Source organism: Macrotis lagotis, chromosome 7 (assembly GCF_037893015.1).
Source record: "Macrotis lagotis isolate mMagLag1 chromosome 7, bilby.v1.9.chrom.fasta, whole genome shotgun sequence".
Taxonomy (NCBI): domain Eukaryota; kingdom Metazoa; phylum Chordata; class Mammalia; order Peramelemorphia; family Peramelidae; genus Macrotis; species Macrotis lagotis.
In genome coordinates this window covers 37,940,451-37,956,392 of record NC_133664.1, presented here as the reverse complement: position 1 = coordinate 37,956,392, position 15,942 = coordinate 37,940,451, and the positions used below count along the sequence as shown (strand labels likewise).

General features: G+C 44.3%; 1 protein-coding gene across 4 annotated transcripts in view; it reads right to left on the bottom strand.

The window, feature by feature from the left end:
* The window catches only part of SH3BP5 (SH3 domain binding protein 5), an 81,807-nt gene extending 69,320 nt beyond the window's left edge, over positions 1-12,487 (bottom strand). For all 4 annotated transcript variants that reach the window (XM_074195779.1, XM_074195780.1, XM_074195782.1 and 1 more), the window contains exons 1-2: positions 12,278-12,487; positions 10,027-10,089 (exon numbers count right to left, since the gene is read on the bottom strand). In XM_074195779.1, coding sequence (XP_074051880.1) covers positions 10,027-10,089; positions 12,278-12,472 — 258 coding nt within the window. In that variant the 5' untranslated portion in view covers positions 12,473-12,487. The remainder of the gene's footprint in view (positions 1-10,026; positions 10,090-12,277) is intronic.
* Positions 12,488-15,942: the final 3,455 nt, after the last annotated feature.

Here is a 15,942-nt window from a genome sequence, read left to right as displayed (position 1 = left end):
TAGAGGGAGAAAGACCAATTAGGATGCCATTTTGCTGTTGTAGAAGACTCTCCCATCTCACCACCCTGGCCTCTGCCTGACTAGGCCCCATGACGAGGATGTTCTCCCTCATTTCCTTATCTTCCTGTACTTCAAGGATTTCATCAAAGTAAAAAAGTGCCCTATTCACTCATATGTATTCCAGTCCTCTCTACCTCTTAGTAAGTCATCCTCAAGAGTTGTCAAAGTTGAAGCTTCATCACAGCCACCAACTTTGGAAGACTTCAAAACTCTTGCCAATGCAGTGACTACTTATGGCTTCAGTTCATTAATCAATAAACATTCATCAAGCAGACATCCATGGGGGGGGGGGGAGGTAGAAGAAAGAAGGCATCTACATTGTCCATGACAATATAGCATCAGGACTCAATAGGCTCTTCATCCCTCCCAATTCGTCCCCTACCTGAATTTTTTTAACCCACACTCTACTCCCCAAAGAGAAAAGTGGGGTACCACAGCATTAGCCAAGCAAAAAGGAGGGATGGGGTGGTCTGGAAGAGGTCTCTGGCATGGTATGCAGACAAAGTCCACTTAGGATTCCTTCCTTTAAATCCCATCTAAAGTTTCCCCAACCCTTCTTAATTCTAGGGTCTTCTCTTTTTTTCCCTATTTATTTTGTTTGTAGTTTATTTGTCCATATCTTTTTGTTGTCTCCCTCATTCTATTGTAAATTCCTTGAGGGCAGGGACTGTCTTTTGCCCCGTTTTGTATCCCTAGTCCCTGTCACAAAATAGGCACTAAATAAATGTTTACACTAGATAACAAGAGGGTCTGCACTCCTGAGAGGCAGTCAGCTGATGGAAGCAATACTGTCTACTGGCAGCTCCATGTCACTGGTTGTGACACAAGCCGCATCACTGACTGGTGGGTCTCTAGACATATTACAGTCAATCTCTTGTCACAAAGGGCTGGGTTATGAGACAAGAGACTGGGTTGTAGCTGAGCCTCACTTAGACACTTACTTGGCAAAATGTTCTTGAAAGAGCCCCATCACTTAGCAAGCCCCTATCAGCTCTTACCTTGCCGTTCTCTCACAGCAATCAAAAAAGTGGCCACAGGAGCAGCTTGTCTGAGACACTAAGGTAGAGAACTGGAAGATCTGGTCCTTTGAAAAACCAGTCACCAGGGCAAAGAGAGGTCCTACTCAATAACCCACATGTCTATATGACTTTATAGTTTTAAAAAGTGCTTTTACTCCTTCTATTGGGTTCAAGGGGCTCTTCCTATACATTCTTTGCAATTTGCTAATTCATCAGAACCATTGGGTATTGTCTTGTTTCATCCTTAAGGTAAGATATGAAGCTAGAAGGAACCTCAGTGACCTGGTACTCAAATAATCAATGAGTGAATCAAACAGGAACTTATTAAGCTCCTACTATATGAGCAAGTACTCTCCTGGAGAAGCTTGGAGGCCCCCAGGCAAGGAGAGAAAGCATTCTAAGCACAGGAAACGGCCAGTTTGGGTCAGCATATAGTTGGGACAGTATTCAAGGAACAACAGGAAGGCCAATGACGCTGGATCACAGAAAGCATTAAAGTACACAGACTGTATAGGTAGAACGGGGACCAGAATCTGTATCAGAGGCAGAGAGCATGAGTCAGGGTGATCTAAGTTCAAATCCTCCCTAAGACGCTTAGGGATGCTAGGTGGCACAGTGGATAGAGCACTGGCCTTGGATTCAGGAGGATGGGAGTTTGAATCCAGCCTCAGACACTTGCTAGCTGTGTGACCTGGGGCAAGTCACTTAACCCTGATTGCCTCACATCCAAAGGTCACCTCTAGTCATCCTGATTTATATCCGGCCACTGGATTCAGATGACTCCAGAGGAGAAAATGAGGTTGGTGACCCCCCTCATCCAAATCCAATTCACATGCTTGTCATGACATCACCTCCCTGATGTCATGGTCTTCTTCAAAAATGAAGGACAAACATTATAAGACACTTACTTAGCTAAAGGACCCTGGACAAAGTCACTCAACCTCTCCAGCCTCAGTTCCCTCATCTGTGAAATAATAATAGTAGCACCTATCCCCTGAGATGGAGGGCTAGGTCAGCCTTTGGCTTCCTTTTATATCACCAGCCCTTAGCACAGTGTCTGTCTTATAGTAGATGTTTAATAAATAAACGTTCGATTGACTAATTTAGATGTTGTATAAATGCTAGCTGCTAATATTGTTAGCATCACAAATTGGATGGGCACAGTAAAGACCAGGTCTAACGAGTTTTCCACCTAGACCATCTTAAAGTTGGTAGGCCCAATGGTAAGCATAAAAAGGGCTCACCTGGCCAGGACTCCAGCCCTTCCCCCAGGAAGTAGTCGGCTGTGGTTTACTCAGGACTAAACAAGCCAGTTTGTGACTTTCTCTGACCTCTTCCTCCTCCTGCTTCTCTAACCCACTTCTAGTCCTGCTTCTGGCCTAGGAAAGCTTCTCTACGAAGTGCAGGAAAGCAAACTCAGTCCATCAGGTTGTGGTTAATTATTTTTTAAATAAAGATGTTGAAGAAAGTTGCAGTTACTGATTACAGTGATGTGTGGAAATCATTGTGGATTTACATATAGATAGATATATATAAACTCGCTTTCAGAGGTATTTAAAAAATAAAGTTTAAAAAAATTAAAACTTTTATTTTCTTCCATATGCCTATAATTCATTTTTGTTAAGTGACTGTAGGCTAATCATGCAATGATATTTTGTTTTTTTCTAAATTTGGACTCAGTTTCTTCATCAGAGGAAGTCCCAGTATGGAAACTTCCTCCACCAATACAAACTGTCAACTCCTCTATAGCTTATGGGAGGGGGGGGGGACTTAACTGGAGAACTGATCAGTTAAATGAGTTAAATAAATCAGGATGGATTATAGGAATATAGATTTAAAGCTGAAAGGGACCTTAGAGGTCATTTAATCCAACCATCTCTTTTTTTATAGATAAGGAAGCTAAAATGCATAAATATAAAATGACTTGCCAGAACTTCAAGCCACAACCTCTGATCCAAAGGCTACCTTTCCTCTATTATGACATTCTCTGTCTTTGTCATGGATTGAGACTGACCTCAAAGCCAGAAAAACCTGAGTTCAAGTCATGCCTCTGACACACATATTGGTCATAAAACCCTAGGGCAAGTCACAACCTCTCAACACTGAGAGCATTTCCCTAAGATTAACAATCTCTCAACACTAGGAGCATGTCTCCAAGATCATTCATTACAATGAAGGTATTGATCACCTTTGGGAGATGAAGTTTTCTCCCCAGGGAAGATTCCTCTATTGGTGAAATCACCTAAGCTGACCCTACCCTTCTCCATATGCCCCCCAAATTGACATTCCAACCAAAAGTCTACATCCAAGGGTACAGATCCTCTTTAGTTTAAAGGCTAATTCCTTCTTTGCTGAATTCATTCATTCATTTATTCAACAAATCATTTCAGAGGCTCATAGGATTCTGAATTAGAAAGAAACAGAACCCCCATCCAATCCAACCCATTTTACAGATCAGAAAACAGATTACTCATCTCAAGGCATATTCCAAGGTTAGTGTCAGAGATAAAAATTAAATTCTCTGGATCCAAATTCAAGAATTTTTTCCTACTCTACCCAGGGAAGATGGGCATCTTCCAAACTCACAGATGGAGGAAACCTGGTTCTTGGCCCTCAGGTTTAATCTGGATGAGTTAGCCACATTGATCTTTAGAATTTAGGACAAAGTCAAAAAGGGACAGCAAAGTTCAACACAGTCAAAATGATGTGAGTAAAGTGGGTAGTTAACTGGAAGCTGTCATCAGAATAAGCTTGGATTATTAGGTCATGTTTATATTGGGAAAAAGGGGGGCTTAGAAAACCAGTTGTTGGCACAGGTTCAGACTCTAGGCCAGAGTCATCATGCTAAAAACCTATTTACAAAACCACCCCAAAGCAGAAACAGAATAATCTCCCTTGCCCTAGCTTATCACTTGGCAATCATGAAGGCTTATATATATATATATATATATATATATATATATATATATATATATATACACATATATATATGCATATATACATATATATGCTAACAACTATCTTATGAAGGAAGGACGTATATGACCTTAGACAAATCATTTCATTTTCTGTTTGTCTCAGTTTCCCCATCTGTAAAATGAAAGGGTCAGACAGGATAGCCTCTGTGGTCCCTTTCAGCTCTAAATCTGTGATCCCAACACCCTATGTTACCTTTATTTTTAAGATGAGGAAACTGAGGCTTGGGTTAAGGGACCCATCCAAGGTCACAGGACTAGTCACTGGTAAAACTAGAATCGAGGGTTTCTAGTGCCTGACTACATCTTGCTACTTCAGCAACAACACATAGTTTGCTAACCAAGAAAAAAAGGAACTCTGTGAATGCCCCATTGTCATAGAATTTAGAGACGAAAGAGGATTTAAAGAATATTTAATCTGAGTGGAAATCACTATTTCGGAAGAGCTAAGTAAGCTGTGCTAAATTACTGTAATGGAATATTATTGTGCTGTAAGAAATGATAAAAAGGATGATTTCAGAAAAAAACTAGAAAGACTTACATGAACTAATGCAAAGTAAAATGAGCAGAACCAGGAAAACATCATCCACAGTAATAGTAATTTCTATTCAGTGAGGAACTGTGAATGGCTTAACTATTCTCAGATCCAAGAGAATCTCAAAGGACTAATAATGAAACATACTATCTGCCTCTAGAAAAAGAATTGATAATCATCAAATACAAACTATTTTTCACTTTCATTCATTTCTTTTACTTGAGTCTTCGTAAACAAAATGACTAAAATGGAAATGGTGTACATGGCTGCACAAGTATAACCTATATCGGATTGCTTAACATTTCAGAGAGGGAGGCGAGGGATAGAATTTGGAACTCAAAACAACACAAAAACAACAACAAAAAACCAACTTGTTTTTAACAAATATAGTTGGGCAGAAAGTGAAATATATTTTGAAAAAAAGTATATTCAATCTGAACAAGTTGTGACTTATGGTGGAATACTATATTACTGTGCTTTAAGAAATGACAAGAAGGGAGTGGCTAGGTGGCGCAGTGGATAAAGCACTGGCCCTGGAGTCAGGAGTACCTGGGTTCAAATCTGGGCTCAGACACTTAATAATTACCTAGCTGTATGGCCTTGGGCAAGTCATTTAACCCCATTTGCCTTGCAAAAACCTTTAAAAAAATAATAAAGAAATGACAAGAAGGATAGTTTCAGAAAATGTGGGAAGCCTTATAGAAGTGATATAAAATGAAGGGAGAAGAACCAGATCATTGTACACAATAACAGCAATATTGTTTGATGATCGATATAGATACTAAAGGCAATTTTGAAGAACCCATAATGAAAGATGCGATCCACCTCCATAGAGAGAACCAACAAATCTTGAGTGTAGATTAAAGGATATTTTTTTTACTTTTTCTTCTTTTTCTTTTATAACATGGCTCACATGTAAATATGTTTTATATGAATTCACATAAATAACTGAGATCACATTACTAGGCCTCTCAATGGGTGGGGAGAGATTGAAAGAAGGGTGAGAATTTGGAACTCAAATTTTAAGCAATGAAGGTCAAAAATTTTAAAAATGGGCTTTTTAAAAGAATGTTCAGCCTAATCCTTATTTTATACATAAGGAAACTAAGGTCCAGATCAATGGAATACAGTTTTAAGTAAGTTGAGATTTGAATCTGGGTTTTCTGAATCTCAATTTAAGCAAGCTTAACGGTCCTTTGAGGAAAGCACTTTGCAGACTGCTAAACACTATATGATTGGATAATTATAAATATAAATAATATTTTATTTATATGAATATTATATTCAATTATATTATATCATATATTATATATATATATGTATATATATATATATATATATATATATCCTTTTGCACACCTTGACTTTCCATCTGTTGGTATCAGAATACTAGCGACAGATGGCATAAAAAAATTGTCAAAGACTGTAGTGGGTATCAATAGACATAAAATCCAAGACAGAAAAGGAGAACATAGAAAAAAATCATTTAAAATTCTCTTTCATTGTCTCCACTTTCCTCCTAGAGAAGGACTGAGCTATGGATGCAGAATGAGGATGCATGTGCTATCAGCCAGTCATAACATCAATTAGTTTTATTGTACTGATTTCCTTTTTCTTTGTGGTGATGACCTCAAAATCAGAAAAAAAAAAATCTGGATTCACGTTTTATCTTTAATACAATCTGGTTGTGAGACTCTGGACAAGTCACTAAACTGTTCAGTGCCCTGAGCAACTTTCTTTTGCAGGAACATTGCCAATCTGCTTTAGTAGAGGTTTTCTCACCTGGCAGTTCTCTATACTAAGAAATTTATACGCTCAAATTCTCTCCCCACCAAAAAAAAAAAAAAAAGGTGGAGAGGATTAAGAGGAAATGCTATGATGTAAAAACCAAGGGCAAATAAAACTTTAAAATAATAATAGAAAATCAATAAAAAGTGTACAAGGATACCAACGTGCCTAAACCCTGAATGACAGACTATTTCATATCCATGTCCTAGGTCCTGCAGTGCCTTCCCCTATCCCTTGGCATCACAAAAACTATCTGTTCCATTTTGAGGTTATATGGGTAAGTTGGCCTCAGTTTCCCTATCTTGAAAATAGAGGCAACAGAACAGGTGATTCCAAAAGTCTCCTGCATCTCTGAACCTATGATCTCACATTGACTCAAATGTGTTTTTGCTTACAAAGCCTATTAGTCACTCTTGGCTATGACACCCATTAGATCAACCAGACAGCAACTGCCCCACCCTTTCACAGTTTTCCTGGACCACAATATTACCACAATATTATCGGCCTTCCTCCCTCCTCTTTCTCCCTTCTGGGAACAATAAAGAACAGGAGGATGTCTGCTTTGGACCCTACTGGGTGGGTGGGTGGGGGGGCAGGAAGCACCTGCCTGCATAGTTGCCCCTCACCTAGAGACAACTAAGTGCATCTGAAATAAGGTTGTAAAGAAAGTCCTGACAAGTTCATTAATGGGTCAAATTGTACATTAGCCTCACAAATCAAGAAAAGAGTCACAGTCAACAGAAACCCTCTCAAGGGAGAAGCTTTTTTTCACAATGGCCACCTGTATTTACCAATCCCCAGAATTCCTTCTAATTCATAGCCAGAGCTTGAGTTTTCATTGCTTATTTGTACTAAGATGTGTTTACTCAGTTTGTCCACAAATTTCTATAATTGACCTCAAAAAAGGTCAGAAATATTAGCAGTGGTTCAAGTCATCCCAAAAAGAGGGCCGAGTTCACTTTCCAGTACAGTCCCTGAACCTCATTCTGAACCTCAGTTTACTCATCTGTCAAATGAAAGGATTGACCCAGATTACCTATAAAGCTCCTTCCTGAGAGGTCGCAGGCACTTCAACCTACTCATTTTACAGCTGTGAAAACTCATGGCTAGATGAGTTTAAAAACTAGTCTAACTTGCACAAAGTGATGCTGAGTGAAGCGAGCAGAATGAGAAGAACATCGTACACGCCAACAGCAAGACTGGGTGGTGATCGTCTAGGATGGACGTGTTCGTATCAGCAGGACAATGTTCAAAGACAATTCTAAAAGTCTTGTGATGGAAAATACCATCTGCATCCAGAGAAGGGACCAGAGGTTTAAATGTAGACCAAAGCTTACTATCTTCAGTTTTTAAAAATTGCCATGGGTATTTTTTAATTATTTTTTCATTTTGACTGGATTCTTCTTTCACCACATAATTAATATAGATTTGTGTTTAGCATGGTTTTACATATACAGCCTATAGTAAATTGCTTTCTGTCATGGGGTGGGGAGGAAGAGAAAAATGGGAAACTCAAAACTATGCCAAAAAATGATTGTCGAAAACTACCAATCCATTGGTTGGAAAAAATAAACAAAACACAAGAATAAGCTAATTCATTGATCAGTTGAGAAAAGAAGCCTGTTCATGATCACAGAGGTGTCAGAGAAGGATTTGAACCCAGAACCAGCCAATGCTCTTTCTAAATCAAAGCTTCTTAACCTGGGTCCTTAGATTTTTAGATCTATCATCCTGGGGATAAGAGAAGTTAATCTTTATTTCAATATACTCAGTTTCTTTTGTAATCTTATGTAATTTATTTTATGCACTTAAAACCATAATTCTGAAGGACTTCACCAGGCCAACACCACATACAATAGAGAAGAGACTTTGTTCCAGATCTCTAATCCTGTATTTCTTTCATTCTCTCCTAATTTGTTTAGCTGAAATGACTTTAACCCATCTGAACCCAAAGCAACCCAATCCCCAAGTTCAGATTGCCATGGCTAACTTCAAGCTTGGATTTGTTGTTCAGTTGTGTATGACTCTTCATGACCCCATTTTGGGCTTTCTTGGCAGAGATATTGAAATGGTTTGTCATTTCCTTCTCCAGCTCATCTTACAGATGAGGAAACTGAGGAAAACAGGATGAATTGACTTGATGAAGGTCACACAGCTAGAAAGTTTCTGAGGCTCAATTTGAACCCAGATCCTCTGGCTCCAGATCCAACTCCATCTACTGGGCCTCTAATCTGCCTACATCTGGGGCACAGAAATAGAAGCTGGCAGAGTATGCTAGCAAATTATTCTGTCAACACTTAAATCTTATTTACAAAAGTACCACTCAGGGACAAATGAAGAGCCCAGAGATTTTCTTCTCTTTTTGTTTACATTTGTCTTTGATAGCAGATTTAAATCTAGAAGTGACTTGGAAATCAACTCTCATCTTCTCTCCCCATTTTACAGATGAGAAAAATGAGACCCAAAGAGAGGACATGATTTATCCAGTCACAAAAACTAATCAGTGTAACTACTTTCTTGTTAAAGCCTTAATTCTCCCTGCAGAGAGAAATACTGATTCAATTTATGGGATTCAGACCGCTCCCCCCAAGAGCATCCAAACAAAGAGAAATTGTTCAAATTTTCCAATAGATGGGACTAGGAACAACTGGTAGTCATGAAGAAAATGAAAATAAATTTAGCCCAAAAGCATACAGTAGGCACTAAACTAGTACATTTTGGTTTTATAAAATGTACACCAAACTCTCCCTTTAGAATTTTTCTCAGACCAAAGACCTTGCTTGCTAAACAGCCTTCAAAAGACTATCCATGACATCCAGGAAAAGGAAGGGGCTCTAATTTGCCAATTCGGCCCTTTCTTTCCATAGCCAGACTGAATAAACATGAGAAAGCAACAAGGATACAAAAAAATTAAAATAGCCATCCCAAGATATTGTGATTTCCTCAAAACTCATTATTCTCAGTTCAATAATTCAACAAAATTTTATCAAACATGGGGGGAGGGAGTAGGGGTCCTATCTGAAAGGCTGGGGATATAGAGGTAGATCAATGGACAAGTATTTATTAAGCACCTGCTGTATACCAACACTGTGCTAGCCACTGGAGAGATTAAGAATTAGATACAATCTCTATTCTCCAGGAGCCTTTAACAGTTCCCAAGCAAAGGGAGGGGAGATTTACTCATCTGGATGGGAGGAGATTTTTCTGGACCCCAAGATCCATCAGATTTACACGAAGTCTGTGATGCAATGCAGACCTTTGAGACTGGACTTCACCTAGCCAGCTCCACTCTTGAAAAGCAGTATATGAACAAACAAGGAGCCAGGCTCAGCTTGGCTGTTAGAACCCCAATATTTCAGGTAGCTTCTTTCCAAGGAAGGAGCCCCAACACTCATCTCACAAGTATTAAAATCTTAACAATAGGCCAAAAGAGAGGAGACACACACACACACCACACAAGAGAGAGAGACAGAGACAGAGAGAGAGAGAGAGATAGAGAGAGACAGAGAGAGAGAGGAGAGAGAGAGAAACAGAGAGAGAGAGAGAGAGAGAGAGAGAGAGACAAAAAGCAGAGACAGAGACAGAGAGAGGAGAGAGACAGAGAGAGATAGGGACACCCTGGTGGAAATCCTTTCACAGAAATCCCTACCTCAAGCTCAGTTTCCCGTCTGTTGATGTCATCTGTGGACTGGTTTAGCTTCTCCAGTTCTCCCTGGGGAAAGAAGAACATCATTTAAAGCAGGGGCTACTAACCAGAAGGGTTTGCAAACTTGGATTGGGGGGGGGGGAACATTACATCTCTATCTTCACTGATCTCTAATTAGAATTTAGCATCTCCTTCAATAATTTAAAAACGTTCTTCTGAGAAAAGGATCATAGGCATCACCTAACTGTCCAAGGGGAATATGACACACACAAAAAGGTTAAAAACCCTTAGTTTAAAGAGTTATAGTTTTGTTTGGCTCTTTTGTTGTTTTTAAAAACAAAGATAGTGCATATTACCTGGAAGCAGACACAAAGAGAACAAAATAGGAGAGAATTATTATGCCTGACAACCATCCCAAAGAAAATAGCTCAGGCCCTGGCTGGAATGTTAACCAGAAACAGAAACATGAACTTTTCTCATGTTTTAAAAACCTTTCCATGAAAGGGGTCCCTAGTGAAGGGGGAAGAGGGAAATGGTGAAACCTTCCATTTAAGTGTGGGTAAATATAGGGAAGGTTTTAAGACTGAGTCTTTTCTTTTTTCTGGTAATCCCAACAAGGGTTATTTTTCTTTGCTTGCCAGTGTAAAGACTTCTTCCAGGAATGTGACTGTTCAGAGTGGCAGAAGCTGGCTCCTTGGTATAGGCGAGTGTCCCAGCACCAAGAGGTGACTTTTTAACAAGATAAGAAAGGAAACCTAGAAGTCTAAAAATAAATCGAGGTCAAGAATCTGCCCAGCTCGCCAAACTCTAAGTGGTCTAAATCAAAGATCCGACTTCTGTCAATAGCTCAGAAGGAGCTGCAGGGTTTTTTTTCCTTCTTTGTCCATGAATGGATTTTTTTTTTAACAATACTGCCAGCTGGGCAATCTCCCCAGCTGTTTTGAAAATGGCTAACTGTTCTTATGACCCTGCCCCCTCCCCTGAAAATCGGGGTTCATAAAAGGGAGAGTGAAAGTCGAAAGATCTGTACTCTGGAAACAAAGAAGCTCGCTCTGAAAAGCCTCCAAAGAGGGGGTGGTGGGGAGCCCTGGTTTCAAGGGGTCCAGCTTGAATATTTTCATTCAAAAACATCATTCTCAATTTCCCACCTGGCCTTTATCTGGCTAATCGGTTCCAACAATTCATTCAAACCCCATCCACAGAGTTAAAAATGATCTTTTAATTGATTTGTGAACTGAAAAACCAATTAGGGATAAGAACAATTGCATAAGAGCTTTTAAGCAATAGAAAAATGACCCTGGGGTGGAGGGAGAGGCCGGGTCCTGGAAAAAATAATCCATTGTATTGTGTGGTGGAGGAGATTCTAGGGATCGGGGAGAAGGTGCCTTTTCCCACCTAGATCTCAGGTGGCATTGTGACCTCATGGGGTCTTCTAACTTGGATTTAGGAGGCAGAAAAGAGAAGGCCCCCTTGCCCCCCTATTGGGGGCAGCTTGAGCTCCTTCCTGTCCCTACTCGCTGCCCATTGCCCCAAGGAGAAGGACAAAAAGGGGGTTTGCCGTGAGGACTCAGGCCAAGGGGCTGGGCTGCAGTGGGAGCCCCGCAAAGTGACAATGAAACCACGCTGGCCAGCACTGAAAGGGGAAGGGGGATGCTCCAGTGGCTCACGGCGCCTGGGGCCGGGGGCACCTGCACACCCTGGCCGGAAAGCCCAGGGCCTGGGCAGCCTAGGGGCCCTGGGGGAGATCGGATGCCCACGGCGGGGTCCCCGAATCGCGGGGCCAGTCCCGCCTCGGCGCGCGGGGAGCTTGGGCAGTTTCCCGGCCAGAGCTGGAGATCAGGGGCTCCCACGAAGTCACTGCCCCAAGGGGGACAGGCAGGGCCCCCATCTCGCCCCCCGCCCAGCCGGTGCCGGGTCGGGAGCCTCCCACCGGCCCCCCCTTCGTCCTTTGTTGTCCGTCTCCCTTGGCACCGCTAGTCCTTCCCAGCCCCGATGCTCCTGCAGGAGGTGGCGACCGGCTGGTGCCCGCGAGCCCGGCCCGTGGGGGCCCCCCAGGACCCTCCCACCTCGTCTCCCCAAAGCCCGGCCCCGCCCCACCTGAAGCAGCCCCCTCCCCTGCCTGCAGTCCGGGCCGGAGTACCGCGCCCATCCCCGGGAGCGGGTGCTGCGGGCTGGGGGCTCCGGACCCCGGCAGGGGCGGGGCGCCGCAGAGCCGCCGCCAGAAGGTCCCGCGCCCCGGCCCCCCGCCCCGCACCTGGATCCGGGGGTCCACCTCCTCCTCCTCCTCCTCCTCCTCCTCCTCCTCCTCCTCCTCCTCCTCCTCCCCCTGCTCCATCAGCTCGGGCTCCAGCTCTTCCTCGGCCTGGCGCCCCGCGGGGGGCGGCGGCAGCGGCGGGGGGCCCTCGGCCAGGCGCTCCTCCGGCCGGCCCCGCTTCGGCGCCGCGTCCATGCGGGCCGCCCGGGGGGCCGGAGCCTGGGGCGCTCGGGGCGGCGGCGGGGCCGGGCTGGCAGTCCGCGCGGGCGGCGTCCCCTGGCCGGGCCGGGCTGCGGCTGCCCCTGCTGCCGCCGCGGCTGGGAGAGCGAGGGGCGGGGAGCAGAGGGGCGCCCGCCCCCTCGGAGGGGCTGGCAGCGCCGCGGCCCGGCCCCCTCCTCCTCCTCCTCCTCCGCCGCCGGCCCGCCCCCCGGAGCCCGGCACAGGGCCCCGGGCCGGGGGGCAGCAACGGGCCTGGCCAGAGGGGCGACTGTGCCGGAGAGCCGGGGTCCGTGGGGCCGCGGAGGCGCCCCGGAGCGCGGGGAGCCGGGGTTGCAAGCACAGCTGGGGGGGGCGGCTCTTCGAAGTGTTCCCGGGGCCGCGGGGGCTCGGCGGGGCTCCCGGGGCCGCGGCCTGGCTGCGGAGAGCCCGGCCCCGGGCGCTTGGGGCTGCGCGCTCCGACCCGCTCCCGCGGGGGCAGCCCAGCGGCCGGGCACGCGTGGCTCTGGCATGGGCTGTGTACGAAAGGCCCCGCGCTGAGACATAGCAGCACACGCGCTCCGCAACTGTGTGCAAATCAGGGTAGACGGGGGCCCTGGAGGCAGGAGGACCTGAGTGCAAATCCGTGTGGCCGGGGGCAAGCCGCTTCCCCCCGTGGCCTTGCGGAAAATGTTTACAAAAGAAAAGCAAGAATGACAGTTCCAGATGCAAAGTAAGGGCGGGTATACATCTGGTAGTGCACATAAAGAACAGTATGACGTGGTGGAGGAAGAGTGAGATGCCCTAGCTCACCATGGCTGTTAACAGAAATCATGTGATGAAAGCTAAACATGCCGCTCAGTACTGGACTACATACATCCATATCTATATGGAGATCAACATCTCTTTTCAAATGCACTTTTAGGGAGGGAGAAGCTGATGGTCTCACTCTTTAATATGGGTCGATGAGGGGCCAGGATCTTGGGGAGGCCATGCCATGATGTACAGTGAGTTTGATGGCCCTGAGGAGGTGCTGAGCAAAGCCATCAGTCGCACTTCCTCCTCCACAGCCAGCCTGGAGATGGCTGAGGAGGCAGGGCAGACCTTGGCCTCTCTAAGTTAAGGACTTTATCTGCTCTCGGTTTGACCCATTTGGCAATGAAGGCAGGTGAGAAAGGAAGGAAGCTAAGAATGGCCGCTTTGACCTGGACCAAATGGAAAACAGGCTCAGTCTTGGAGGGAAAGAAGCGACTGGATGGTGACCAAAACAGGAACAATTGCAGTTTACGCTCACTGTAAGTCATCTGAGTCCAACAATGACCAGTTGGGCTCGCTTTAGGACCTGCGGTGGAGCAAATGATGTGAGCCCAGATGACTGAGGGCCTGTAAACCCCAAGCTATCTCTCCAAGGTTTAGCACACAGGACAGGAAGAACAGGCTTCAGATGGAATAAGAAGGAACAGAGAACAACACAAACACTTTCGGTAGGAAGAGGCACTGAAGGAGGCCAGATTGTCCTGAGCCCAGGAGTCCAAACATCTGGTTTCTAATCCTGCTCCAACCCCCGGAGGCTTATAAAATTCAGACCTGGAAGTAGCAAATCATACAGTGAGGTGAGGTGATGGGTGGGAAAGAGGGGTATCCCTAGAGGTGGGTCCCATCTTTATTTTCACTAGTCTCCAACTGACATTTATCATTTCTTTCAACTATTTGAAAAGCACAATTCCAAGGAATCCAGTGACTTTATCATGTGTGTGACCCCACTTCCAAGTGGTTTCAAGCCACATTGCCATTTCAAGCCCTGCCATTGAAGTGGTGAAGAAGCCCAGACACAATCCAACCCACACCAAGCATCTGTGTGCAAAGTGCTGGGGAGAAAAACCACAGGCTTCTAAATGCTGCCTTGGAGGGGTATTTTGCAGAGGGGAAACTGAGGCCCAGGTTGAGATGATGCATTTAAATATTTTACAAACCCTACATAAATGCAACCTCTTATTGCTGTGTTGTTTACCCAAAGTCCCACCAAAGTAAGCTCTCAGGAGGGCTCTGAAGGCTCTGGAACCTAATAACTAGTCTTCTTTCCACACTGACTCCTGAGATAAAAATAAAAACCTCAGTCCCTGCCCTCAAGCAGCTTCCATTCTGCATTGAATTCATTTTTTTCAATTGAGAAAATCAACTGAAAAGTGAGGTGATTAACCCATTTGGGTGCCTATAACTCTGATCCTCATTTCACCTCCTGAGTGATTTGAACTAAAAGTCTAAAAACTTGCTTCTCACTGTAAGTCTCTGATGAGTCTATGGCTCTCTGTCTTTCCTTCACTTACTTTCTCCAATCAGCCCTACTGCCAGTCTTCCATCAAACTGGTTTTGAATAACTCAGGATGCCCAGGGCAGCTTCCTGATGTAAAGGGGTAAAAGAAGAGATGTGCTGGTAAATGTTTAAGAACTGACTCTCATGTGAGGAAGGAAATGTAGCTAGAATCACTTTTTTTTAGGTTTTTGCAAGGCAAACAGGGTTAAGTGGCTTGCCTAAGGCCACACAGCTAGGTAATTATTAAGCGTCTGAGACCAGATTTGAACCCAGGTACTCCTGACTCCAGGGCCAGTGCTTTATCCACTGCGCCACCTAGCCACCCCTAGAGTCACTTTTAAGTTTAACCTGCACCATTAACAATTTTTCCATCATTTTCTTAAATCTAGACAATCAACAAATCAACATAGCAAGCTGTAACTTGTAATTTGCCCATTTCCAAGATGGAAAGGCTCACACAGAAATTTAGCAGTTGACTCTTGCCGTAGGTTCCAAATGATCCCAGAATCCCACTGTGTAAAAGCAATGTATACCAATTGTGTTCCCCCTTAGAGGATTGCTCTCCATGGTTAAGGGCATGGTCTCAGAATCAAAACTGTTTCTCTTTTTAAGTGAACCATGCTGCTTACATCTATTTTCTGGGATTTCCCCAGAAATGAGAAGTGAAAGGGGGTGAAAACCACATCTGACCGAGGTCACCTTGAAAAAGGGCTGTAGCCCTTGCAATCTTCACATGATTTTTTTCATGTTTTGTAAAACTCACTCTGTGAAGTACAGTCTGATCATTAAATTTTAAGCTATTAATCCACAAATATGTATTAAAGTGCTCACTACGTGGTGTCCCCTGGTCTAAGATGGGGGCTACAGGATAAAACAATTCTTATTCCCAAGAATCATCCAAAGCTGTCTGGGGGAGGGGGAGGAAGGATGTGGCAGGGGATGATCTGGGGCTGCTCAAGAAGAAGCATGGAGAGGGTGCCCTGCTTGCTTTATGCCAGCCTGCCCAAAGATCCACAGGGTCTGAAATACTTGCATTCAGCAGTGAATCCAAGAGGGCTATGGGTAACCAGGGGTACTATTATCACAAGGAGGTTCCTACCAGAGCATAAAAATGAAAAACACAATGAGAGTGATGTAATCCTTTAAGATGTGTAGA